This window comes from Erinaceus europaeus, chromosome 2 (assembly GCF_950295315.1).
Source record: "Erinaceus europaeus chromosome 2, mEriEur2.1, whole genome shotgun sequence".
Lineage (NCBI taxonomy): Eukaryota > Metazoa > Chordata > Mammalia > Eulipotyphla > Erinaceidae > Erinaceus > Erinaceus europaeus.
The window spans coordinates 108,971,210-108,998,393 of NC_080163.1; the positions used below are offsets into that span (position 1 = coordinate 108,971,210).

Below are 27,184 nucleotides of genomic sequence, written 5' to 3' on the forward strand. Positions count from 1 at the left end.
TACTTAGAACATGTTTTAAGAAGAGAAGTTGAGAAGAGGTTAGCCCTGTGCCATGCCTAAACCACATCATACACAAAATGCCTTTTGATGGTCTTTGTTGCAGAGTTTATCAACCCCTTCTTTTTTTCTTTTCACTTTTTAAAAAATTTTTATTTATAAAATGGAAATACAGACAAGACCATAGGATAAGAGGGGTACAATTCCACCTAGTTTCCACCCCCAGAATTCTGTATCTCATCCCCTCCCCCCAAAAAAAGCTTTCCTGTTTTTTATCCCTCTGGTAGTTATAGACCCAGTATCATTATGGGGTGCAGAAGGTGGAAGGTCTGGCTTCTGTAATTGCTTCCCCACTGAACATTGCCAGGCTAGCGTGGGAGTGCCTCTTCTCGGGCGTGTACTCTCTGGGTTAGAGAGAACTTGACCAGAGCCAGCCTGGGCTGCTACTCACTCAGCGACTCGGGAGAGATGACTCGAACTTGTGGCAGAGTGGCAATGCATTGTCTTTATTGATCAGAGAGCAACGCTTTTAAAGGCCAGGCCTGGAAGTGACAAGTCAGAAACGGAAATGGCTAGGAAAGGGGTGGAGAAAGGCAGAAGGGTGCTGGGAAGGTAGAAACTTAGCAATTGTTGTGAGGGTTTTAACTGGTGGGATTAATGATACCTGGAGGCAGGGAGGGTCTTGAAAGATAGATCAAAGGAATGGAATGGGTGGGGATCTTTCAGGCAAAACAGTGATTATGTAGATAGGCCGTAGTATCAGGAATGCAGGGTGGAACAGGGTGAGCTGGCTTGATGCTTTGTGAGGCTCCTCACAATTTCCGGACAGAACATGGGTATTGGCAGGTCAGTCCATACTCCCAGCCTGCCTCTCTCTTTCCCTAGTGGGGCAGGGCTCTGGGGAGGCAGGGCTTCAGGACATATTGGTGGGATCATCTGCCCAGGGAAGTCCGGTTGGCATGGTAGCATCTAGAACCTAGTGGCTGGGAAAAAAAAAAGTTAAGATATAAAGCAGAACAAATTGTTGACTAATTATGAACCTAAAGGCTAGAATATTGCAGATGAAGAGTTGGAGTCTCCATTTTGGAAAAAGATAGTAAGACTATTTTAGGTATATTCAAAGGGGCCCATGACTTGACTAGTTTTTGCCTGAGTCTAACAGCTAACATGCAGATGGACCCAGGTTATTGTCTGGGGAGATGGTGCCATAGTTGGAAAAAGGACTAGAAAGCTGGATCAGAGAAGAGAGCAGCTCCCAAATATGATAAAAGTATATAAATATTGTTTACTATAAACCCCATCATTTGATCTGGGGCCCATATTCAGCACAGGAGCCTATGTAACCTCTGAATTCCTGTAAGTCTGAGCTCACATTCTGTGGTCACGGCTAGGAACATTCCAGGCTGCACTAATTTCTGGACCTATCTTCCTCAAGTAGCAGAGTATGTTCCCCACCCTCCCTTCAGAGAATTTAACAGTCCCTACCATTGTTGATCCACATTGAGGGCAAGGTCCTCTAGGGCCCCACAAAGGGGTCCATTATGTTGTTCCTGATGGAGATGACCAGTGACAGTGGAGAGGGGTCTGTTAGAGGTCTAGGCCCATCATGTCTCTGTGGGAATCCCAGGACTCCCTGTCTAGGGCCCCAGGTAATGGGGTGGCCTGGTAGTGACCAAAGAGCTAGTCTCTTGCCCTTATCCATTATGTAGTCCTCACTTTGTCTGACAAGGTTAGCTTTGGAGTGATTGAGGAAAGTGTAATAGGAAGTAGGTGAGGAGGGTATCTAGGTCTAAGTAGAAACTATTTGATTAGGTACTCTGTGGTGTCTTTATAGGTCTTTCTACTTGCTTGCTCCATGTATTGATTAACTGCGAACTATTGTGCACTTTTCCTTTAAGGTATACATTTTCCCCTAACTTAAGTATATGCGTGTGCATATGCCTTATCTCATGGGCCCTGGTCTATATCTAGGTTTTGAGGCCTTGTATGCGAAATGGAATTAAGGAGTCCTATGAGTTAGGAAAGGTCTCACCAGAGTAATGAATCTAGAGGGTTGATATTCCAGGCCTAACGTCTCTGGACACTGTCCGAAGTGAAACATGCTGAGGTGGTACTGATTACATTGATTAGGTTGGGATCAGCAGATGTGCAGTTTCAATTGGTGTGAATTTGAGGGAAGGATGTAGAAAAGTGGGCCCATCCCAGAGGTTCCAGGACTGGGAGAAATATGGGTTTGTGGAGAATGGGGGAAGTTTCCTGCTGTCTTAGGTTTTAAGAAGGCAATAGATAGTAATTGCTATAACCAAATTTGGCAATTGGTTTAACTTTGAAAATCCCATTGTGTCCTGGAGCCCCGCTTCCCCAGAGCCCTGCCCCACCAGGGGCTATTTACATATAGCTGTGTCTTATAAAGTAATGCCACCAGTTGCTTCTGTTCTTCTTGGTATTAACAATTTGAGCCCAATGTTAAAATTCAATCTGATCACCAATTTGAAGTCTTAAGTGCTTAGATTGAAGGAATATATACTCAAAGGTATGGTCTGTGCACAGAAAACTTTGAGACATTTTCCCCCTCTCATATTAATTAAATAAATAGTGATTTGTGAGACTAAGTTAATAGGAGCGTATAGTAACACCATCCCCACCACCAAAGGTCTGTGTCCCTCCCCTGTCCTCCCCACAGTGAAGCTAAACATCTACCCTCACTCCCTCCCCCCCCAGAGATTTTTACTTTGGTGCCATACTCCAAATTCAAACTCCAAAGATTCTGCTTTGAGTTTCCCTTTCTGTTCGTCTTTCTCAACTTCTGTTTATGAGTGGGATCATCCCAGACTCATCTTTTTCTGATATCTTACTTAACATAATTCCTTCTAGTTCCACCCAGGATGAGTCAGAGAAGGTAGATTAATTAATCTTAATAGCTGCATAGTACTCCATTGTGTATATATACCACAGCTTTCTCAGCCATCCATCTGTTGTTGGGCATCTGGGTTGCTTCCGGGGTTTAGCTATTACGAATTGTGCTGCTATGAACATAGGTGTACACATATCTTTTTTGGTTGGGTGTTATGGATTCCTTGGGGTATATCCCTAGGAGAGGAATTACTGAGTCTAATGGAAAGTCCATTTCTAGCCTTGTGAGGGTTCTCCAGACTGCTCTCCACAAGGGTTGGACCAATTTACATTCCCTCTAGCAGTGCAGGAGGGCTCCTTTGCCCCCACAGCCTCTCCAGCATTCATTGTTGCTGTCATATGTTTGTTGGCCTTTTGGATCTCTTCTGTAGTGAATATTCTGTTCCTAACCTCTGCCCATTTGGGGATGGGTTCATTTGCTTTTTTGTTTTAATTGGTCTGTTACAACTTGCTGATGGTAAAATGGGATGGTTTTTATTTCCTTACTCCCATAAATGATTTTCAATCATTTTTACTTTCACAGCTGCCTTGTTTCATGGACCTCTTGTGATTTCCTTCCCTTCTTAAGTCCTTAACCCCTTTGCTTCTCTTTGTAGGGCTTTGGCATGCTGCTGATGGAAGAAGCAGAAAGAATAGCAGTAGAAGAACATGGATCTGGTAAAATAGCTGTTATATCAGGTAAGTGGGAGAGGGCAGGGTTCATGATTCATTCTTTTTTTAAAATTTTTATTCATAAAAAGGAAACATTGACTGAACCATAGTATAAGAGGGGTACCACTCCACACAATTCCCACCACCAGAACTCCCTATCCCATCCCCTCCCCTGATAGCTTTCCTATTCTTTATCCCTCTGGGAGTATGGACCCAAGGTCATTGTGGGATGCAGAAGGTGGAAGGTCTGGCTTCTGTAATTGCTTCATATTTTTAATTCATCACTACTTGAAAACTACCTCAGGTTATCCTGTTCAGAATTAAGGAGAGCTGAATGAGCACATGACTTGTCTTTAAAACATAAAAAGAATTTCCTGTAATCATTCAGGTGGAATGAAGCTTTCTCTGAGTGGCAGGCCTGTCATCTATGTCTGCAGGCATCACCTCTTTTGTGTCTGGTTGTTCTCTCCAGGGAAATGAAAGTTGATATGACTCCCAGGAAAATGTGTACCAATGTGCTGGTTGATAGTGGTTTTCAGGAAGAAAAAAAGAATTGGGACTTCATTTGCTGGTATAGGATGCTTTAAATCAGGATGCATACTCCATTTTGATGACTTTGCTCCTGCAAAGCAGCTTTCCCCTGTGTGGAAGTACCACCTTACCCAACTAGGTCATCAGATAATGGTGCAAGTGGGCATGAAATTCTGCTGTGAGTGGAACAAGGAATAACCTTTATACATCAAGTCTCTACATAATATTGCCAGTAGGTTCCTGGAAGCTTGTTTGAAAACTAGAAATCACATGACAAAAGCAGGTACTCAAATATCATTCCACTCACTATTGACTAGGAATTGTTTTTTTCTCATCAGCATTGTTAGAAAATGCATTGAACTCTGCATTTTTGCTCACATTATTTGAGGACCCGCTGTACACCTTTGCCTCGTACTCTTTTTTTTTTTTTTTTAATTTTTTATTTAAGAAAGGATTAGTGAACAAAAGCATAAGGTAGGAGGGGTACAACTCCACACAATTCCCAACACCCAATCCCCATAACCCACCCCCTCCCATGGTAGCTTTCCCATTCTCTATCCCTCTGGGAGCATGGACCCAGGGTCGTTGAGGGTTGCAGAAGGTAGAAGGTCTGGCTTCTGTAATTGCTTCCCCGCTGAACATGGGTGTTGACTGGTCGGTTGCCTCGTACTCTTTAATAGTATGTCTTTACAAAAATTACAGGTCCCATTGTAAAGCAAACATGGTGAAAACCACCATTATGATAATTGAGGTTATTTTTCCTCCAGTGTTTGTTTTCCCATTAGACTACTGCTTTCATAAAGGCAGACTATGAAAGTTAAAATGAGGTTTAAAAAAAAGTAGACTATTGCCAGTCCTGTAAATCAATACCCTACACAGGTCATAATGATTATAATTATGAAGTGTAATGACCTAGGCTCACTCATTTTATTCTGGCTTTGGTTTTCAGCAAGGTAGGTATAAGTTCTAGATACCAGCTCTTCTTAAATTATCTCTTAGATAATTTTCCTTGGACCATGGACTTTTGTTTTCTTACTAAAGGTGCTCAGATTTAGTTACCTTTTGCAGTTCTAACAGTCTATAATTCTGCCCTTTACTAATTATTTTAATGCCAAACATAACCAGTGTGTTTTGCTGACTACATTTAAAATAGGTTATTTTCCAAAACCATAATTAGGAGACCCTTTTGGATCATTAGCAATTGATCCCAGCCTTTTTGTATTTGATAGCAATAGGTATCCTGCTCATGATTTGTGGTACTTAGCAATCTACATGTCCTACATTTTTCCTGGCCTTGTCCTGGTCTCTAGCTGGTTGGATAAATCATAGGCAGTATATGGTCAGTATATTCTGTGCTACATAATTAGTACCTCAAGTAAGGGGGAGACAGATTACTTATCAGTCTGGGTCTGTGGATGGAAGAATAACAAAATTTTGTAGAATTTTTTTTTATTACATCCTAATTCATTATGACTTCCTTTCCTCCTGCCAGTAGATTTTCTGTTAGTTGGATATGTGATCTTTGATTCTGCTTCTAGCCAGTGGTATTAACTACACAGTAAATTTGATTTGAATCTCTAATCAGCAAAACTCCATCATCCATTCTATTCCTTATTAAAAGTTGGAATTTTTGTATTACCTCAATATATCTCGTTTATAAAAGCTATATACTGTATGTCTTATATAAAGGATTTTATCCTATTTAGGAAAATATCTTCATATGAGAAAATTAAAAAGTTGTCATATTCAAATGAAGCACTTTTTTTTTTAGAGATTTTAAAGTTCATTATATAATTTTTGAAGCCCATAGAGTTGTCTTAGTAAACTTCATTAACATCAGACCAGGGATGTAGTTCAGTGATAAAAATGTATGTACGGGGAGTCAGGCGGTACCACAGTGGGTTAAGTGCAGGTGGCGCAAAGCACAGGGACTTGCATAAGGATCCCAGTTCAGACCCCCGGCTCTCCACCAGCGGGGGGGGGGGGGGGGGGGGTCGCTTCACAAGCGGTGAAGCAGGTCTGCAGGTGTCTATCTTTCTCTTCCCCTCTCTGTCTCCCCCTCCTCTCTCCATTTCTCTCTGTCCTATCCAACAGCGACAACGTCGATAACAACAATAATAATAACTACAACAATAAAACAACAAGGGCAACAAAAAGGGAAAATAAATAAATAAATATCTTTTTTAAATGTATGTATGAGCCCCTGGGTGTGAGCACTAAGACAAAAAGTCAGGCTATTTTGAATATCGTTTTCATGCAGGGAAGCAGGGTAGAAACAGCAGAGAAAGGGAGAATGGCATGCTGGTTTGCCATGAAGGATGGCCATATTGGTCTCGAGATTCATTCAGTCTTCATCCCACTGACTGACTGTAAGTGTACAGGAAGATGCATTTTTAGACTACTTCTCAACTCAGGATTAATTGCTTCAGAGTAAGAAAATATTCCCTTTCTATGTGTAAAAATGGGAAAATCAGGGGTGTTCAGTCAACTTGCTTATAAAATAACGTGTAGGCAGGAAATAACAGTTCATTGCTAGTAAGTAGCTAAGCAATTAATTAGTCCCCATTGAGTCCAAGTACTTTAGCATCTTTCACCAACTTAATCATGTAGCTTCTACAAACACAAATCTACTTAAGATTAACAAATTATATTTATTTGGAAGCCAAGATGTTTACCTACTTAGATAATTAGCATTCTTTCCTTTAAATGTATTAAGACAAAATGGGTTTTTGTCCTCCCTCTCTGGTGTAAAGTGCAAAAGATTATACCATAGAATCTACCCACAACATATGAAATGCCATCACTAATAATCACCATGGAAACTGGAGGTCTCTGTGTCACACTGCCCATACCATTTGTTTTAAGGACAGATATAACTGTCGATAGCTGCTATTTAAAATTACACTAGCCACATTAAACAGAATGACTTTTTTTTTTTTCCTGTTGGCAATTTTGGCTAGGTATCAGATCCAACCATGTTTCTGTTTCTGTTTGCCAAGCTCATTGCTATGCATCAAGATGAACAGCTATTCCCCAGGCTCCCACAGCAGCCTTCATCAGAAGCAGTATTTTGTTCCTGTTCTTTCAAGTAGAAAATTAATATGGCCATTGGCCAAGAATTATACAAGGCTGACAGATCACACAATGAGGGTGAGAAATGAGGGAAATGTCTGAATGGTTGATGACAGAAATCGCTAAAGTCAGACACTGATAGCAGTTTTCGTTAAACCTACTTTAAAAATTATGGGGCAGCAGGGAGTGTGTGAGGAGTTTTATATTGAGTAATTGAGTCACTGTAGAGATGAGATCATTCTAAATCAGGATGCTCAGAGTTGTATGATTCTGAAGTCACATGGCCCCTACTAGTGACAAAATCCAACATGCAGGTATTTACATAATCCAGTATGACTTCCTTTTGAAAGTAGCCCTTTGTCTGGTACCCCAGGACCACTGGTTAATAAAATCCACTTAAGCAGAAAAAAAGTCATTTTTATAAATAAACTACAAAAGGGGCCCCAGAAACCTTAGCTCTCCTTGGGTTTCAGGTTGCTTTATTCTCTGCATTCTAATATAGGTAAAAAGGATACATTTGCTGCTAGATCTGTCTGATAATGGGCTCATAATCCTTACAAAATATCAAGAAAAGCTTTCTCCCATTTGGGCTCATCTGTTTGCTAATGGACACAGGAAGCCTGCCAAATGCCAACCAGTTTGTGCTGCATGTCTTAATATAGACTGAATATAGTCCTCTAATAGGACTTCTCAGAAAAGAGGAAAGATTCTTGTTTTATAGTTTGTTTCATCCCTTTGCATGATTTACCTTTTTAATAAATTAGCTCCTGATTAAATACACGGTGCCTGAATTCTGTATGGTCCTCTTCCCCTCCCTTCTCTCTCTTTTTCTCTGCTTTTCTTTTAATATATATATATATATATATATATATATATATGTTTTTTTACACAATGTTGCTAAGTACACAGATGTGAGCTAGATAGCACCGATTGCCAGGTAGAAGCACCCCACAACTGGACACTTCCGTTTCTCCCATTCTAACAGTGATCAGTGTTGTGCTTGTTCTAGTAAGATTTTGTTGTTACTGTGCTAAGTTATTATCTTCCTTATTAAAGGAAATGATACAACCAGGTATTACTTTCCTATAAAAACATTATTAAATTCAACATCCTTATTCATCAGACTAGCATTGGGGGCATAGGATGCGATTTTTGTCAGATAACAAATCAGCTAAATGTTTGCTAACTGGTGTCTATTGCAACTGGACTATGGAGGTGTTGTTGTGGCACTCACTCCCCTTAGATCTCTGTTCCCTGACTTGGTCTGTGGCTTTTGTGAAGCCAGGTGTGCATGTATAGCACATTGCTTATCAAGTACATTTAACGCACCCTGCACCATGCCATATCACCTAGTAGAAATTTTCTCAGGTATTCCTGAAAAGGCTGTTGATGCGTTTCTCCTGTTCAAATCTCATTGGCAACTGGATTTTCGGTGAAGTTTTCTAGGCAGACATTAGTGATAGTAGGTGTTAGTGACTTACTGGCATTTGAGGGAATGCACCTTGGACACACTAAAAGGGAGGGCTTGACAATATTCACTTATTTATGTCTGTAGATTTTCTCCTCCCTTCTTGTTCTTCTTAGTCTGTGGACATTGGGGCGGGTGGTTCTATGTCTTCTGCTTGGGAGGAAATGCAGGTGTATAGCATATATGATTTCTATTATTTCTGGGAGATCTAGGGACCTTTTGTCTTTATTATTATTAACTATTATTATTTTACTGTTGCCTTAACATTGGTTTTCAAAATCTTAAAATCCTTCTCCAAAAAGAGGTCTATCCTACACTACTTGCCATTCATCTGCTTTCATTCAGGAAATGTGTTTATAGTTTGTGATAGTGTGAAACCCCATATCATTGTAACTTTTCATGTGTGACTAGTACTGTTCTTTCAAGTATTTGAAATCACTATAATCAGTTTAGTTTGATAAGGCATGTCTATTTTAGACCACTAAAGACAGGTTCTTCCTTTTTGGATGAGTAGATAACTAAGTCATGCTAGAAAATATTGGTGCTGTCTTTCTTAGAAGCAAACAAAGTGAGGATCTTATATCACCTTTGTGTTTAGGCATTTCTGAATCTAAGCACACACATACAGACTTATTCTCCCCCCCCCCCCCCCAGACAGAGGGTGAGAGAAAGAAATGCTCCAGTACCATCCCACCACTTGTGAAGCTTCCCTCTTATGTAGTAATTCAATATCATGGTTGAGAACACAAACCCAGATCATTGTGCATGGTGAAATATGTACTCTACCAGCTGAACCATCTCCTAAGTTCCAGAAGACTTTTTCTTTACTCAGCCACGGTTTTCATTTCCAAGACATTAAGTAGTGGGTTTAGGGTTTTAGATTGTGACCCTGGGGTCATGTTTACTTCTGTAACCCCCTAGGCAGTCAGTCGTCCAGTTTGTTCACTATAGTGCAATTGCTGGTATTCACTGTACCTGTCCAGCAACCCCCAGATCTTTATCTCCACATGACTTAACACTGATGTTCCTGTTGAGAATCCTAAGTAAAAGAAAGCAAATTAATTAGGGTTTTTGTCTGTCTGTTTGTTTGTTTTTGCTGTTCGTTTGTACGACTTTGCTATATATTTCAACTATGAACTTCATGTGTAAATGGTTTTCATAGGTGGGTGGGTTTATTTGTTTTGGTCTTTGCCAAAACTTCACATAGGCAGCAATTTTTCCCCCTTTTCTTTTCCTGATAAAGAAATTGAAAGGAAAAAAGGGAGACTCCTACAGCACTGCTCATGAAGCTCCCTCATCCCCACCCCCATGCAGGTTGGGACCAGGCAGGGACTTGAACCTGGGTGTTTGTGGATGGTAACTTGTGCATCCTAGCTGTTACAACACTACCCCAGCCCCTCCCTTTAATGTTCTTTTAGAACTGCTCTAGTGGTAATGAGTCCCCTTAGCTTTGATTTGTCTGAAAATATCTTGATTTCTCCTTTATCTGTGAAGGATGTTCTTTCTGCCAGAAATAGAAGTCTTTTGACAGGCAGAGTTTTTTTCTATCCACATTTCACACATCATCCCACTGCCTTCTGACCTTTATCGTTTCTGATATGGACTATTAATCTTACAAAGGACTCCATGTGTGTAGCAAGCCCCACTTACCTTTTGCTACTTTCAAGATCTTCTCTTATCTTGCCTTTCAATAATTGTCTATAATATATCTTATTATGAATCTTTGTGTTTATCTTAGAATAAATACTCCAGGCATAGTTTCTGTCAAATTCTTCTTTTCCTGTGAATGAGCCATATTTTTGTATTTTTTAATGGCAGTTTTTATGCAGAAGTGCATATTGTTGCTTTTGATCACTGAGACTTCTTCTCCATTACCACTAAGTAGCCTGTGACCTTAAATGTCTACATGTAAAAAAGGAAAGTTTGTCTCTCGCTCTTCTAATAGACCCACTACAGAAGCCAACATAACTGGAGTGGAGGGGCATAAGTCTGCACCAGTCCATCCAGCAACCTCCACTTCAAACAAAAGGCATAGCCTCCAAGTTCTAGAGCACAAGTCCTTACTGCCTTGGTCCAGCCAGCCACTGCAGGAGTGAGGATGCTAGGTGGTTCAGATCCACTGTGCTCTCATCAAAGTTTCAGCAGCCTCTCAGGATTACTTTATCAGGTTCTTACATCCCACAGTAGCTGGTGGTTTTAGTAGAGGAACTGATTTCTGAAATTACCTACTCTATTTTCTTTCTTGACCAATTTTTTTTTTTTAAGACTATACAGAAGGAGATAGCTCTTACTAGGTAGGGTGTACACCATACTTACTAGGTCCTGGGTAAGAGCCCATAGGGAGGTCCACAAATGATGGAGCAGTACTGTGATTGATGTCTTCTCTCTCTCTACCTGAAGTAAAAGGGAAAGTTGGCCCAGGATAGTGGAATTGCACAAGCATCAAAAATACTATGAATAGAATTTCTCTAGTTTGTAGATGATAGTCTTTTCACCATCTGCAGATGGGCAAATAAATTAAAATGACCGAGGATAAGTACATGTTCTACACTGCGGGGAAGAGAGTCACTCCACTTTTGACTTAGATGATTGTGAGTACTCATCAGACTCACTGTCAACAAAATCTGAGTTATCGGGCCAGGTGGTGGCACACTTGGTTGAGTGCACATGCTACAGTGCACAAGGTCCCAGGTTCGAGCCCTTGGTCCCCACCTGCAGGGGGAAAACTTCACAAGTGGTGAAGCAGGGCTGCAGGTGTCTCTCTGTCTCTCTCCCCATCTGTCACACCCTTCCCTCTCCATTTCTGGCTGACTCTATCTAATAAAGATTTTTTTAAAAATCTGAGTTACTATCGCTTCTCGGCCTTTTGGCTAAGATCAAGTGTAGTAAAAATCTGAGTTACAGGGTAACCCACCAACATTATAAATCACCTACCTACTTAATATTCTATGTTCATTTTGCTTTATTACCCTGTCATATCAATAGTTTTTTCAAAATGAATAGAGGAAGTTTTAGGCTTCTGAGTAACAAGTTGTATCTTCAACATCCCCTAACATATTCTGTATGTACCTTTCTAGGTGGTGGACTAATATGCTGTATTAATGGTTTATAATAGCCAACTTCTGTTTTTTTAAATAATTTAATTTAATGAAACTTTTATTAATAATTTGTAGATTTTGGCTAGACACAGAAGTTGAGAGGGGAAGTAGAGACAACACACTGCAGTACTGCTTGTGAAGCTTCTTCCATTCTAGATGGGGACTGGGAGCTTGAACCTGAGTTCTTGAGCATTGTAGTCTGTGCTCTCTGCCATGGACCACTAACCTGGCCCCCAACCAGATTAGAACTCTATTTCTGGCAGAAAGAACATCCTTCACAGATAAAGGAGAAATCAAGATATTTTCAGACAAACCAAAGCTAAGGGGAATCGTTACCACTAGGGCAGTTCTAAAAGAACATTAAAGGGAGGGCTGGGGCAGTATTGCAACAGCTAGGATGCACAAGTTACCATCCACAAACACCCAGGTTCAAGTCCCTGCCTGGTCCCAACCTGCATGGGGGTGGGGATGAGGGAGCTTCATGAGCAGTGCTGTAGGAGTCTCCCTTTTTCCTTTCAATTTCTTTATCAGGAAAAGAAAAGGGGGAAAAATTGCTGCCTATGTGAAGTTTTGGCAAAGACCAAAACAATTAAACCCACCCACCTATGAAAACCATTTACACATGAAGTTCATAGTTGAAATATATAGCAAAGTCATACAAATGAACAGCAAAAACAATGATTGCTAAGATTGTATGTGGACTTTTAAAACAGAACAGGAAAAAAATTCTTTTCTCAAAGATTTGGGGTGACTGAGTTAGTTTGTTTATCTTTGAAAGTTCAGAATGACAACAACAAAATGAAAAATGGCCTCCAGGAGCAGTGGATTCATAGTGCTGGCACCAAGTACCAGTGATAACCCTGGAGGCAAAAGAAAAAGGAAGTTCAGAATGAGAACATTTACCCAACTTCCAAAGTGTATTTTCTTAAAGAGTGAAATATTGCCATCCTGCTGGAAGATCAATGAAATGTAATAGTTTCATTTCAATTGTAAATGAAACTTATACATTTACCTTGTATCAATAGTGCTGCTGGTCCTATAGTAAGCACTCAATAGTTAATTAGTTCAGCCTAAAAGTAATTTAAATATTTTCCTTTTTTCACACTTTTTTCAAACTTAAACGATTCTTAATAATTATTTCAACTTTTTATATCTAATTAGAAAAATCAGATTGTTCCATAGTTTCTTAGATCAACCAAATAACACACTAATGGCAGTAAAGGGCAGTTTTATGTCCCAGCAAAGGTGTCAAAGAATAGGAATGCTTCCAGGTTCTCATTTTCCAGCCTCACATATGAAAATATTTAAATTACTAAACCAGACTTCATTATTATTCACTTGAGGAATCCCGGGAGGTAACTTCAATTTCCAGGGTCCTTGTAATCTCAATAAACATCGATCCTGTCAAACTTTGGTTTTTCTACCTCTATTAAATGACAGTAATTTCATATTTTGACCACTTGGAATCCTGAAACCTTAAGTTTTACTGTCTGGTTTTCATATGAAGGGGATTTATTTATTTCTTCATAAGCATTCACATAGTTGAAGTTAATATTACTACCATAAAGTTTACTATGAACTTTGGCAGGAAATTAATAAATGTTAAACAGTGAATTGTAACCCCTGCTCTTAGTTTAGAACATATCTTCTAGTATCCTAGGAGTACCTCTTCACAGCCCCTAACCCCCAGCAACTTAATTTTTTTTCTTTTTTTTAACTTCTTTATTGGGGAATTAATGTTTTGCATTCGACAGTAAATACAATAGTTTTTACATGCATAACATTTCCCAGTTTTCCATATAACAATAAAACCCCCACTAGGTCCTCTGTCATCCTTCTTGAACCTGTATTCTCACCCACCCCACCCCACCCCACCCCAGAGTCTTTTACTTTGGTGCACAGAGTCTTTTACTTTGCTGCAATACACCAATTCCAGTTCAGGTTCTACTTGTGTTTTCTCTTCTGATCTTGTTTTTCAACTTCTGCCTGAGAGTGAGATCATCCCATATTCATCCTTATGTTTCTGACTTGTTTCACTTAACATGGATTTTTCAAGGTCCATCCAAGATCGCCTAAAAACAGTGAAGTCACCATTTTTAATAGCTGAGTAGTATTCCATTGTGTATATATACCACAACTTGCTCAGCCACTCATCTGTTGTTGGACACCTGGGTTGCTTCCAGGTTTTGGCTATTACAAATTGTGTGCCAAGAACATATGTGTACACAGATCTTTTTGGATGGGTGTGTTGGGTTCCTTAGGATATATCCCCAGGAGAGGAATTGCAGGGTCATAGGGTAGGTCCATTTCTAGCCTAACTTAACTCTTCATTTATGTTTTCTTTATATCTGACTAATTGCTATTCCCTAACCATCTAGTTGAGTTTTCATTGCTTTTATTATACCAGTAGAATCATTTCAGTATGTCCTTTTTTTTTTTCTGGCTGTTTTCTTGTAATTGTGAGATTTTCAAATTATGTTTGTTTTACTGACCATTCAGGTATCTTAGTTTATCTATTTTACTTTTGTTGAATATTTGGATAACTTCTTGAGTTTTGAATATTCTTCCATATTCGTTCCTTAAAGACATATATCTGTGGCATCTACCTACAAGTGTCATTGCTGGGTTATAGGGGGAAGTTGTGTGTGTGTGTGTGTGTGTGTGTGTGTGTGTGTGTGTGTATGTGTAAATACATGTATATGTTTAGCTATAATATTCTGCATGAAAGTTTTTAGTTATTTGAGTATAAAGAATATGTACTAGTATTTCTTTGGAACTTTATATTCCCTGATGAAGCTGACTACCTTCCTGAAGTTTTTGAGCATGACATTTTTCTCCTAAAATCCTCAAGACATTGTTGCTGTGCACACATACATATAGTAACAATCATCTGTGTATTTAGATCTCTCAGCATAATTATCAGTGTATTTGCCTTCAATACTTGCTTCTTCTCTGAAGTTGTATTCTTTTTTTTTTATTTATTTTCCCTTTTGTTGCCCTTGTTGTTTTTCATTGTTGTTGTAGTTATTGTTGTTATTGATGTCGTCATTGTTAGATAGGACAGAGAGAAATGGAGAGAAGGGAAGACAGAGGGGGAGAGAAAGATAGACACCTGCAGACGTGCTTCACTGCTTGTGATGCTACTCCCCTGCAGGTGGGGAGCCAGGGGCTCGAACCAGGATCCTTTAGCTGGTCCTTGCGCTTCGCACCACGTGAGCTTAACCCACTGCACTACTGCCCAACTCCCTTGAAGTTGTATTCTTTACTGAATGTAGGATTGGTATTGTTTTCTTTGTGCTGGAGGAATATCAGAAATAATCTACTGCTAGAAAATTATTCCAGTTTTGATTATATGAAGTAGCCTTACTTTTTTTTTTCATTCTTGAAGGAAATTTTTATTGGATACAGAATTTCTGCACCTTAGTGCCAGTCTTTCCATCATCTTCTGGCTTTAGAAGCTTCAGTTAACGCAGTCACTTTGAAGATAACCCGATGGTGGCTTTTGTGATTATTTTTAATACTCTGTTTTACTCTGATGTTTCTGGGTATAGATTTACTTTGCTTGCGCCATATTGGACCTCTTCTTTTTTTGGTTTTTGTTTTGTTTTTGTTTTTGGACCAGTATGGAGTAATTTTTAGCCTGTAACACAAATACTGATTCTGTCTTCTACCCACCACTCCCTCCTAGAACTACAGTTAAGTATATGTTATAGCTACTTGTTCTACCTCACTGTCTCACCCCTGCTTCCGCCATGTTATTTTCTGTTTAATTGTTGTTTTCTTCTGATTTACAACACAGTTGATTTACATAATCTAAGGAAGGCTAAACTGATCCATTGATGTGGTAGTCTCTATACTACTTTTTCAGTTCTCTGATTCCTGCTAGCTTGGGTGTAGTAGAGCACTGAGCGTGCAAAGTCTGGTTTATACTCCCTCCTGGAGTTTCATACTCTGCAGTCAGGCAGCTTCTGTTTTGAAATGGAGTTGGGCAATATAGGCTCATTTCCTGCTCTTGACTTTCTCTTATAAAGGGAAAATGTGAGGTGTGTCCCACTACTCCTGTCCCCATGCTCCAAGGCTTTCATGTGGTGTTAAAATCGTTCTCCTAGAAGGGGCTGTAGTAACAGGGAGAAGCAGTTGTTTTGCAACCAGTTCAGATGATACATTGAATACTTTGTTCCTCTCTCCACTCTCTCTGTTAAAATAGAATCAGTAAAGTTCAAGTAAACATCTAAGTTTGTTCCATTGTCACTTAATCTTTTTCAGGTTTTGTGATCTTCGCTCCCCCTTTTATTAAGGAGCTTTAAGTAGCCAGCAATTCCCTGACTCTTATAGCCAGTAACTGGTGTATATGTTTGTTTCCTCACTGTCTAGAGCGAGCAGAACTGTGCCTCGAGCTAAATAGTTCACATCATTTTGGAGAAAGGATCAGAAAGCAAATGCGACTTGAATGCATTTGGTGCCCCAGAAGGGTCAGAAAGTGTTTTATCCCTGGCCTCTTGACGGCTAGAGGCAGCCATGGTCTTGGTTAGGGCAGGTAGCCTGCCCTCTGTTCCTGTGCCCTTTCTTCAGTTAAATGGCCTGGAGGTGCATTTTCTTGAGAAACACTGCACTGTAATGCCTCTAGCCATTTTAGTAACTTTTTAATATTTGAACTTTATATAGATGCCAAAGCTATTTTTTTCCCTCCTAAAACAAATGTGTGACCAAGGTGTAAATACAGAAGCTGCTCTCTCCAGGGATTCATTTTTCATCATCTTTTTCTCGTCATCACAGCTGGTTAAGTGGAAAAGATAAAAACCAAAACAAAAACAAAAAAACCCTTGTGATACAGGTAGAACCTGATTGTGAGTTAGGAATTGGGAGGGTAATACAGAACAGGCTTTGGACTCATCCTTGTGCTGCGCCATGAACAACTATTGCCTCTGAGAACTGCTTTGTTGAGCGGGTGAAGCCCTCCTTGTTTCCCAGGACTTGACAGATCTCACACAGGTAGTCGTGTGGTGAGCCCAGTCCCATCGAGCCTCTGTGCTGCTGCTTTCAGCAGGGCAGGAGGCCTGGGAGTCAGGGTGCCCACGTCTGACTAGGAGGCTGGCTGACGTCAGCCCTAAAGGATAATTATGTTTTCTTGGCTGGCTAACCAGAGGAAAGTTACTGTGATGGAGGGCTGTCTAGAGAGAGCCCTCCTAAGCACAGTGAGGGGGGACTTCAAGTGTGGTCTCACACCTTGACTGATTCCCAATTCTAGTGCTTTTGCCATTCTGTTCTGAAGATTGTAGAAACAGAGAAGACATTTTTTTTTTTTAATGTCTTCTTTTTCCCCCTTTTGTTGCCCTTGTTGTTACTGCTGTCGTTGTTGGATAGGACAGGGAGAAATGGAGAGAGGAGGGGAAGACAGAGAGTGGGAGAGAAAGATAGACACCTGCAGATCAGCTTCACCACTTGTGAAGCGACACCCCTGCAGGTGGGGAGCCGGGGGCTAGAACCAGGATCCTTATACCAGTCCTTGCAGCTTACATCATGTGCACTTAACCTGCTGTGTAACCGCCTGCCCCCCCCCCCCAGAAATCTTTTAAGGATGATAGAAATATAAATGGGACCTACTTTTGTTTAAGAAGGAAGAGGTTAGGGTTCGGGGGGGGGGGGGGGAGGCAATGGCCCACCTGGTGTTTTTTGCATAGAAAAATACTTCATGACTTTTCAAAGGGCCCAGTATATATCCTTTAATAACATGTTTCTTTGTACACAACATAAAATAACCAAATACAGCATAATAAATTTGCAAACATGTATTCTATGTTATTTAGATTTCAGATATTGTACTGAGCCCTGGTGACAAGAGTATTCCAAAAAGGGGATGTATACAGGTGTCATGGAGGGGAAGGAATGTCCAGAGTGAGTTACAGCCTTGCCAGTGATTATCCTGAACCAGTCAGCTGTGACAGAAATTAACTCGAAAGTAATAAATCAGAAATTGGGCCTAGAAGACTTTCTGTATCGAACTGAGAGCTATTTGAGCTTTATCTGGGACGGACACACCATCAGCAGCATTCAGTGGGAAAATAAGGGCCCAGGTGGTGGCACACCTGGTTGAGCACACATGCTAGAATGTGTAAAGACCAAGGTTCAAGCACCCACTCTCCCCCCTCCAGGGGGAAAACTTCATAAGCAATGATGCAGGTGTCTCTTGAGATTCCTCACTGTTTTCCCCACCCCTCTCTATTGGTCTCTCCTTCCAATATATATTAAAGTTTTAGTTGGAAAATAGCATGGTCAGAATTCTTGAAGTGAATATTTTTTTTATAATATTTTCAGTTATAACTAATAGAAAACTTACCTCAAAACGCCTTATACTCACTCTAGATGAACTTTAAGAACATTGTGCTAAGTGGGAAAAGCCAATTACAAGAGAAATATTACATGATTCCATCTCCATGGCCTCCCTAGAGTTGTCAGATTCAGAGACAAGGGGAAGGGAGACTAGGAGTTAGCGTTCAGTGAGTACAGAATTAGTTTTATAGATAAGAAGAATTCTGAAAGATCACTGGTGGTAACTTCGGTATATGTTGGTATTGGAGCAAGATGGCTCTAGCTAAGTGGAAAGCATATTATTTCATAATAAGTTGGTAACATCTTGAGCATCTGGTTAATTTATGGTTCAGTAATAGAGGCATTGAACACAGCTGCTTTCCTCTTCCTGCTGTCTCCCTACACCCGCTGTATTCTGATCAGCCAGCTCCTCTTATAAGAGAATTCCTCCAGTCAAAATCTATTTCCCAGACCAGTAACCAACATAGAGATTAGCTATCCCCTTATCTCTCTTTTTAAATTTTATTTTATTAGTGATTTAACAATGATCAACAAGATTGTGGGATAAGAGGAGTATAATTCCATATAGTTCCCACCACCAAAGTTCCATATCCCCTCCTCTCCATTGGAAGTTTCCTTACTCTTTATCCCTCTGGGAGTACGGACCCAGGATCTTTATGGGGTGGGGAAGGTGGGAGGTCTGGCTTCTGTAATTGCTTCCCCACTAGACATGGGCAGTGGCAGGTCCAGCCATACCCACAGCCTGTCTCTATCTTTCCCTAGTGGGGCTGAGGTCTGAGGAGGTGGGGTTCCAGGACATATTGGTGAGATGGTGAGGTCATCTGCCCAGGGAAGTCAACTTTTGCATCATGGTAGCATCTGCAACTTGGTGACTGAAAAGCATTAAGATACAAAGCAGGGAGTAGGGCGATAGCACAGCTGGTTAAGTGCATGTGGCGCAAAGTGCAAGGACCAGCTTAAGGATCCTGGTTTGAGCCCCCGGCTCCCCACCTGTAGGGGAGTTGCTTCACAGGTGGTGAAGCAGGTCTGCAGGTGTCTGTCTTTCTCTCTCTCTCTCTCTGTCTTCTCCTTCTCTCTCCATTTTTCTCTGTCCTATCCAAAAACAATGACATCAATAATAACTACAACAATAAAACAACAAGGGCAACAAAAGGGAATAAATAAATAAATATAAAAAAATTTTTTTAAAGATACACAGCAGAACAAATTGTGTAATAATCAGGAACCTAAAGGTAAGAATAGAGCAGATTTGGGTGACATATCTGTCTTTAAGATTAAGAAGGGATTCCAAAAGTCACCTGTCAAGTTAGTCATCATCTGCATCCAAGCTAAAACCAAGCTCCTGATTGTCTCCCTCCACCACCTTTCCATTTCCAGCTGCCATATGGCCCATTAGTGGATACAGTGAAACTGCATACAGGTCAGGATTTACAACAGATCTACCAGACATGGTTATGAATGACGTCTTATGTTGAGCATAAACATTAATTTGTCCTTTCACTCATTTTTTAAATACTCAGAACTTTTGAAAGGGAGTAGAAAACAAGGTGAAAAATCTTGTTCCTAAATAGCAAGGACTTGATGTATTTAAACACAGTGAGGGGCTATGTAGTGACTCATCCCATAGAGAGCAACCGCTACCATATGTGAAGACGGGGGTTCAGGCCCCTGGTCCACACCTGCAGGTGTCAGTCTCTCTCACTCTAGATCAAAGAAAAAAAAAAAAGGGAAAAAATGACCACCAGGAGATATTATGTCATTACCCAGCCTTCAAGACCCAGCAATAACTTTGGTGGCATAAAACAAAATCAACATGATACCAAGAGCTTTCACTGCAAAGGGAGGGAGACAAGCTGTCACATGCCTCATAGGACCAACTGAGTGGGAGCAGTACTAGTCTTGTTCTGTAGCTCTGAAGTGGAGTTCTCCACACATCAGACAATTCTGTGATACTGGCTGAGTACCCTACAGTTTAAGTCTGACACTTTCTGGTGCCCCACTTTTATGCCTTTTGATCACCTAGGTCTATTAACCAAAATGACTTACTATCACACCCCCAGGGAACAAGGGACAACAGACTAAGTCACTTTCTGTGGGGAAAGCCCCATTAGCATAGCATGTCTTCCTAACTGCAGTCTGGGGTGAGGAGAGACAGTGGAATGAATACAGGCTCTCTGTGAGCCTCTCTAGAGAGTTTCTCAGAAGGGAATTTGTACATTGATTGTACACTCAAAAATCCGGTGTCCTGATTTTTGTGAATGCTACCCAAAAAAATGTATTTCTAGGTTGCCCAGTTCAGGGGGACCAACAGGACTTAAAATTGTAGTCTCATAAAAGTTGGGGGGGGATGTCCAGCAAAAGCTTTTCTAAATGGGAAGTTCATAGCAATAAATGCCTTCCTATCTCAGAAAACCAGAACTTTGAGAAACGAGATAAAGATCAGGCTAATAGAAAAAGGAAGGAACAAGGATCAAAGTGGGAAAAATGAAATGAGACTAAAAGGAATCTTTGAAACTATGAACTGGTTCTTTTTTATTTTTTTTTATTTAATAATGATCGATAATACCATAGGATAAGAGGGGTACAGTTCCACACTGTTCCCACCACCAGAGTTCTGTATCCCCATCCCCTCAATTGGAAGCTTTATTATTCTTTATCCCTTTGGGAGTATGGACCCAAAATCATTATGGGGTACAGAAGGTGGGCAGTCTACCTTCTGTAATTGGTTCTCAGCTGGGCGTCAGTGCTGAACTGGTTCTTTGAAAAGATAAAATTGACAGTATTTTAGCTACGCTCACCAAGAAAAAAAAAACTAGAAAGGACTCAATTAAAAAGTAGATACACAGATCTTAAGAGAATATGATGAACAATTATTTATCAACAAATTGGATTTTCTTGGGGAAATAGAACATCTGAACTGATCAATTACTGATAATGATAAAGAGACTGAATCAGTAATAATTAAAAAAAAAGTCCCAGACCAGGTATAGATGAATTAATACTACTACTACTCAAATTTGCAGTATTTTTTGTTTGTTTGTTTGTTTGTTTTTGCCGCCACAGTTATTACTGGGGCTCAGTGACTGCACAACAAATCCACTGCTCCTGATAGCATTTTTCCCACTTTTTTTATTTATTTGACAGAACAGAAAGGGATTGAAGGGGGTAGGGGAGATAGACACTTGCAGTATGTGCTTCACCACTTGTGAAGCTTCTCCCCTGCAATTGGGGAGCAGGGGCTTGAACTTGGATCCTTGTGCATGGTAATGTGTACACTTAACTAGGTGTGCTACAGCCTGGTCCCCTCCTGCCAGCCTTCTAGAGACCAGCATTACCTTAATGCCAAAACAAAGAAAAGTTACATGTCAATATCTCTGTTGAACATAAGTGTAGAAACCCTCACCAAATTCAGCAAAGCACCAAAAGGATGATTGATACACAATGAGCAGGTAGGATTGTTTTCAGGGATGCGAGGATGCTTCATCACCTACACATCAATAAGATATTCTCTATGCACATAGTTAACTGAAAAAAATCATAAGATCCAGAAAAAGTATCCATTTATGATTTTTTTTTTTTTTTCAAAAAAGGCTTTCAACAAAATGGACACAGGGAACATGCTTTGTTAACAAAGATGTTGAGTCTCAGATGACATAAATACTGAAAGGTGAAAATCCGGAAGCTTTCCAAGATGAGGAACATGATGGTGCTGACTTTTATCAGCATGGTATTGGAAGTTCTAGCCAGAAAATTCAGTCAAGGAAAAAAACACATCATAAACAAGAAAGATTATTCTTTGCAAGCAAATTTGTATCCCTAAAGATACCAGATCTGTTAAGATAAATTCAGCCAGTTTGCAGAATGCAAAATTCACAAAAAAAAAAAAAAAAAAATGCATAGTGAACTATCAGGGGAAAAAAAAAATCCCATAACTATATCAAAAGGAATTTAAAATTTAGGAATAAATTTAACCAAAGAAGTAAAATGTCTACACATACAAGACTAAGACATAAACAACTGCAGACAGCACAAATAGATGGTAAGCTTCTACCCAAGGCAATGCGTAGAACGCAGAGATCAAATGCAGCTTGAGTCAAAATCCTACCTCTCCCTGGTAAAAAGTTATTTTACAAAGAAACATATTGTATGTTTGAATCGTTAACTAAAGAGTAGATATTAAAAGTTCATAACTGTAAGTTACGAGGTACTAGGCTTATTGTGATAGATATTATCAAATCATTGTATAAATGAAACTAATTTGTTATATCTCAAAAAGTTTCTCTTAACCATATGCAAACATAAAACTAGAGTAGTAGACTCCTGGTGCTTGCATTGTATTACTCATGTATCTGTCTATACATGCTGGTTAGTACAAGTTGCAGGACCCAACAAGACACAACTTAAGTAGCTTCATTTAACTGTAATTGGTAATATGTGCTTATGTTGTCGCTGTGAGTGATAGTAAAGATCCGGTTTTCTTCAGGATTCCTGTGCGACTAGTGGCTCCATGGAGATAGCAGGTCCCACACTTCTTCTGGAAGCAGAAGCAGTCATATAAGTTGGCTTCAGTTTCCCTGTAGACCTCTCATATTAAATCCAACTCTTCCGATTCACCCGTAGCCCCCTGCACTAGTGCTTCAAGGATTCAGCCATCCCTGTAAATGCAGAAGCAAGTTAGAAATCAAGAAAAGGGATTTTTTTTTTTCCTCTCTACACAGTAGCTTCTATTTTTTAATACAGCTTGAACTCACCATAATACAAAAACCTTAGTGAAATGAGAGTCTCCCTGAAATAGGATTTGGTCCGTGAAGGAAAGAAGAGTAAACAGGAGTAGGGGCACGTCAGAGTGTTACTAAACTTATGCCGATCAGCAACTCTTAACCTTCTGCTTTTCTGCTTTCTCACAGGAGTTGGCACCAGGAACTACTACAGAAAACTAGGTTACCGATTGCAAGGACCATACATGGTAAAGACACTCAGATAATGGTCCTGCCTGCCTACCTTGTTGCAGCATCCACCCGGGCAGAAAACGAGTCAAAACTTCTCAGAGATTTGTCAGATCAGCTGAACAAAGCAGTGGACCCAGCTTGTCCCCATGACTCAAGCCTCACCTTCAGCCTGCACTCGAGACTGAAAAGTGCTTTCAGAACCTAGCTGGGCATTTGCAGATCAGACCCTAAGAGCCTGCCTCTTGTGCTGGGGACCTGGTAACACCATCCTCTCTGTGTCCCCAAAGAAGTTACTTCAGTTTTCCAGGCTTAAGTCGTGTATCCAGTCTCTCCTTTCTTCATGAAGTCTGCAAGTGACCTGCTGTGACTCAGACACGGTGACAAAAGCGAATTAATCAACTTATAATCAGCACCGTACTTCATGAAATAGAACTAGCTATTGTCATCTGAGGAGTAGGTTATTTATAGACTCTAGGGCAGGAAGTCAGGTTGGAACAGAGGGAGAATTGTCAGGCATTGATTCTGACTACATATGCATTCAAACATGAATTTTTTTTTTTTTTTTTGAAGGGAAGTCATTCTGGTTATTGCTAGTGTTTGAAATAACTGGAGGGAGAGTGGAGTTGAATTTGTAGGTTTTTGTGTTTTCAACTTGAAACCAGCCTGTCCCATTTGGGAGCTTACTGTCCACAGTGTGCCTGGACAAATAGCCTTTTTTTACATTTTGTACCCTTTGTATTTCCCAGTCGTGACAGCTGCAAAATAGTATGGGCAGCATCTGGGCAGCTTGTGTGACCACAGATCAAGAATCATTTCCACAGATGTTCTCTGCATTTATGTTGTTTGGCCTTTGTGTGTTTTTAACCAGCTCAGTTCTGGCTTGTGATGTGTAGAGATTAAACCTGGGACATCAGAGCCTCGGGCATCAGTGTCTTTTTACATAATCATTATGCCACCCCCCACCACCACCACCCTATTTTAGTTTTTAGGATGGCTTTGACTTGCTTCTGGGGGGTGGGGGGCGGGAGGGAGAAAAGGAAAACAAGTCCAAATCTAACAAAAATGACTGGTTGTTAAGATTGATCTCCTAGAACTACATCTTTATACCTTCCAGGTAATCTACTAAGGAGACTTGCCTGGAAAGGGTCAGTTCTTAAGAGCATGGCTTTCCCATGTGACTTCTATGACATTTTACATGAGTTTGTGAAATGGAATTGAGTCCCCTAAAAGACCTATAAAATAAAATAATCAACATACAACAAAGAATTGAGTTGTTTTTTTCGTTTCTGCAGTGGCATTTGCCAGGGGTTTGCAGGTTTGGGTTTCCCATCTGTGACACTGTTTACTTCCTCCTGGGAGCTGTTTGCCATTTCATTAAAGTGCCACTAGGCAAATGGTATTGGCTTTCTTACAGGCTCATTGTGACAACAGAGGCTTTCCATGAGTGTCGTTTAGGGAATTTAGCTACTTCAATTATGTCTCTTTGTCCTATAAAAATAAAACTGTTAAACTAATTAAGTATAGGCCAGACAGACTGTGAGGACACAGAATGAGAGAGAGGTGAGCAGGCTGACCCCTGACTGCTGGCCCAGCCTGGCCTCCAGCTAGTGTGACCTTGGTGTACACAAGACAGAAGAGTCTCAGGGCCGTGTTTTCTCATCCATTGTCTCTGCCCAGCTGCATCAAATGCTTACTGAGCAAATGAGTCCTTTGTAAAATTACAAATGGGTAGTCACATGTCATTTTACAAGGTGGCAATTTAGAGCCAGGTTTTAAAACAGAAGAAAGATCTGGAAACTTACACATTTCTAGTGATGGGTTTCAGCTGATTTTTGTCTGTGTTCAAGAAAACACCTCTCTAGCTACTCCTCTAGAGGCCTTGCTTGCTTGTCAGTGCTGCCCCAGGGGCAGAGCTACACAGAAGCTTCTTGTCACTAAAAGCTTCTGAGTGCCAAGGGTTTCTGGCACCCCAGGTACTTGGTGTCTCTGCTACCACCCCTGCCCTCCGGGGGTGCATTATCTTCAATGCAGAGGCCTGCCTCCTGGGACGGTCAGTTAGATACAATCAACCTCAGCTGAAACCTTAGAGCTGGTGATTTCTGGCTGTGTACTGAACTCCTCAGCAGAAAAAGAGCTTTCCTTATAGTTCAACTTTTTCTTAAGTCACCTGCAGAGTTTAAATACATCAGGCCGTAACACATAGAGAGCAGAATATGTTCAAGTAGAACATGAGGTATTAAAAATGCCACTCAGTGAAAGAGTGAGTAAGCTCACTGTTTCTGACTTGTGGAAGAATGGACCTCTTTGAAAGGAAAAAAAAAAAAATCCTACTGACCCCAGTAAAAACCGAATAAGCACATCTGGAAAATCAAAACCTTATTTTATGAAAACAATTTTTCAAATGTCAAATATTCATTTCCAAAAGTGATTGCGTCATAAACGTCGTATAATTGAAAACAAGATTTTGTTCTTAACAGACACACAAATTGATGAAAGAGTTCAAGATCTGAAAACCGGGGCCAGGAGTAGACATACTTGGTAAAGCACATACTTTCCCTTGTGGGAGCATCTGTCTACCACATAGCAGCACCTGCACAGAGGAAGCTTTATGAGTGATGGAGCAGTGCTGTGATGTTTCTCCTCTCCCTGTTTCTCATACTCTTATCAGGGAAAAAAAAAAGAACAAAAGAAAGAAAAAATGAATTCACCTGGGGCCAGGTGGTGGCGCACCTGATTGAGTGCACATGTTACAAGGAGCAAGGACCTGTGTTCAAGACCCCAGTCCCCACCTGTAGGGGGAAAACTGAGTGGTGAAGCAGGGCTGCAGGTATCTTCTCTGTCTCTTTCCCTCTCTATCACCCCTTTCCCTCTCAATTTCTGGCTGTGTCTATCCAATAAATAAAGTCTAAAAAATTAAAAATCATTAAAAAAAGGGCCAGGGGTAGGTAGCATAATGGTTATGCAAAGATCCTGAGGCTCCAAAGATAATAAAAAGTAAAAATTAAGAAAAAAGAAAAGAAACACCCCATAAAGGACTCTGACCCAGACTCCCAGAGGGAGAGAAACGATAGGGCCAGATGACTAGAGGGCTCTGAACTCCAATTCCATCAGAACCCAAAGAGAGGAAGGAAAAAAAGGAAAAAGATTAGAAATAGTAGCAGGTCCAATCCCCGACACTCTAATCTACAAGAGCTGAGTGGCATTCTGGTCTCTCATAATTTTTTTTCATTTATTTTTTTGTTTGTTTATTTTGTCTCCAGGTTTATTGTTGGGGCTCGGTACCTGCACTACAAATCCACTGCTACAGGCTATTTTTTCCCTTTTGTTGCCCTTGTTGTTGTTATAGCTGTTGTTGGATAGGACAGAGAAACTGAGAGAGGAGGGGGAGAGAAAGATAGACACCTGCAGACCCACTTCACTGCCCATGAAGCAACCTTCTTGCAGGTGGGGAGTCGGAGGCTCAAACAAGGATCCTTACACGGGGTCCTTGTGCTTCACACCATTTTGCGCTTAACCTGCTGCGCTACCAACCAACCCCTAAATAATTTTTTTTTTAATGTACAAAAATAGGAGGTCAATAACTCACCTGGATAGTGCACCTATTTTTTTTCATATGCATGACCCAGGTTTGAGCTCTGGCCCCACTGCACTAGAGGAACCGTGGGTGCTGTGGTCTAGGTCTCAGTTTCTCTCTTTCCCTGTGTGTGTGTCAGGCTATCTGGAAAAGTTATCCCAGAGCTATGTAGCCCCAGAGATTAATGAAAGGAAAACAAAAAGAAGCAGTGTAGGAGTAGTGAAAGTGACCACCTCATCCCTACTACACCAGAGAGAAAGAGAGAAATACCATAGGGCCAGAGTGGAATGTTAGTATAGAACTTGAGTGCTTGAGGCCCACAGGCCCCGGGTTCAAGCCCCAACACCACTTTATGCCACAGCTGAGCAATCCTCCGCTCTCCTCATTCTCTTTTACATAACAAATAAAATTTAAGTTGGCTGTGCAGTGGATGAAGCATTGTATTCTCAAGTATAATAAATACAATTTAAAAAAAATAAATGTATGGCTGGGGAAACAGTAAAATGATTATGCAAAAGACTTATGCCTGAGGCTCTGAGGGCCCAGGTTCAATCCCCAGCACTACCATAAACCCGAGCTCTGGTCTCTCTACCTCTCTCTG

At 40.5% G+C, this 27,184-nt stretch overlaps 1 protein-coding gene and 1 pseudogene across 2 annotated transcripts in view; both read left to right on the forward strand.

Annotated features, from left to right (window-relative positions):
- Positions 1 to 23,924, forward strand: part of ELP3 (elongator acetyltransferase complex subunit 3) — an 83,136-nt gene extending 59,212 nt beyond the window's left edge. For both annotated transcript variants that reach the window (XM_007517250.3, XM_060184887.1), the window contains exons 14-15: positions 3,507 to 3,588; positions 22,968 to 23,924. In XM_007517250.3, coding sequence (XP_007517312.1) covers positions 3,507 to 3,588; positions 22,968 to 23,044 — 159 coding nt within the window. In that variant the 3' untranslated portion in view covers positions 23,045 to 23,924. The remainder of the gene's footprint in view (positions 1 to 3,506; positions 3,589 to 22,967) is intronic.
- On the forward strand, positions 11,483 to 11,606 carry LOC132537113 (U2 spliceosomal RNA; annotated as a pseudogene).
- Positions 23,925 to 27,184: the final 3,260 nt, after the last annotated feature.